The sequence below is a fragment of the Asparagus officinalis genome, chromosome 3, assembly GCF_001876935.1.
Source record: "Asparagus officinalis chromosome 3, Aspof.V1, whole genome shotgun sequence".
NCBI classification, from domain to species: domain Eukaryota; kingdom Viridiplantae; phylum Streptophyta; class Magnoliopsida; order Asparagales; family Asparagaceae; genus Asparagus; species Asparagus officinalis.
In genome coordinates, this window is record NC_033796.1 from 60,797,704 (window position 1) to 60,799,149 (window position 1,446).

General features: G+C 37.7%; 1 protein-coding gene across 4 annotated transcripts in view; it reads left to right on the forward strand.

Annotated features, from left to right (window-relative positions):
• LOC109834219 (probable ribonuclease P/MRP protein subunit POP5) overlaps positions 1-1,168 on the forward strand; it is a 9,265-nt gene extending 8,097 nt beyond the window's left edge. For all 4 annotated transcript variants that reach the window (XM_020402194.1, XM_020402195.1, XM_020402193.1 and 1 more), the window contains one exon: positions 458-1,168. In XM_020402194.1, the coding sequence (XP_020257783.1) occupies positions 458-606 (149 nt within the window). In that variant the 3' untranslated portion in view covers positions 607-1,168. The remainder of the gene's footprint in view (positions 1-457) is intronic.

Sequence of the window (1,446 nt, forward strand, 5' to 3'; positions counted from 1 at the left end):
ATAAGAAAACATTTGAAGCCTTCACGTCATTTGCACTGTTATTCTTTCTGGGTGTTAGATAAAATTAGTAACTGAGTACAATGCAAAGGGAGTATGATGTTATTAGTTAAATTCAGAATTCAGCAATTGACAGAAACCAGAACCAACCACAACATAATGGATGCTTAAGTTGAGTAGGTCTGATGGTGTATAATTTGCAGAGTTTGCAAGGTCATTAATTCCCAGTAATAGGTCATTAGGTCATGTATCAGTACGTGTAGCATTTTCTTTAAGTCTTAGTTCCCAGTCGTGCTACGGTATGCTCAGTGATTATTTAGAATTTCTTTCTTTCGGCTAGCTCTAGGAAGGTGTTGCAGATTAATTGGTCTGATATTCTTCATTTACCTAACTGATAACTTCGGAATATGGGTTCAAATTCAGCAACATATTATTGACATTTTGTCCTTCAAAATTTCAGGAAGCATTAAAGCCTGTAAGCGTTCTGCTTTGAAGTGTGATGAAGCAAAATTTGAGCAATACAAACTTGAAGTTGGTGGCTTCGTTCCCCCAGAAACCTGTAGTTTGGTGGAAAAATGCTTTCAGAAGATCAAGTTTTTGGAGAGCTGAAGAAGAAAGGGCTCGGAAAGTGTAACACGTTTAGAAGGTCATCTTTTGCTATTCACGACTGCAGATGGGGAACGAAACATCTTGCTTGTGGTTTCTTATCTTTCATTCTGTGAAGGGTTAATTGCAGAATTTACCTGCTTTACTATCACCTGACTGCAGATAGACCCCTGCTGTTTTGTTAGTGCGCATAGATCCTCTTTACTATTTGCCAAGTGGGGATAGATCCCTAAGGCGATTTTATTTATTTACTGTTGGAAGAGTTGAAAAAGTCCCTGTGCTCTATCAACATCAACGAAGGTACATAGGTTCATCTGCAATTGAGCGATAGTACAAGGGGTCTGTATGCAATTAACTATTATTTAACTTGCATTCTGGAGATATTATACGGGCGAAAAGCTACAACTCAAACTGTATTAAAGGTACTTGTTCCATAAGCATGTCGGATTGACCAAACAAAATTGGTCTGACACCTGCTTATAAGCCTTGTGATAATAGACTATTGTAGAGACACTACTAGTTGGTGGGTGCAAATGTTGAGGTGCTTTTAAGTGTTTTTATCTTGCAGATGGTTGCTAGTTAGATAAATGGGCATTGAGTTTATTTCCCATATTGGCAAAACTATTTGGATTCAAATTGGATCTCTATAAGTCCTGAATATACACGGGACTACTGGTCCCTTGTATTCACTGGAGGTTCTACAAAACACATGGGACTGGTGGTCTGTGTACATTAGGACTTAAATAAATTTTACAATTAGCATCCGCTAATTACATGAGACTAGCATACATGGGACTACTAGTCCCGTATATTTTAAAGTCGATAGTTTACAAAATCAATCTC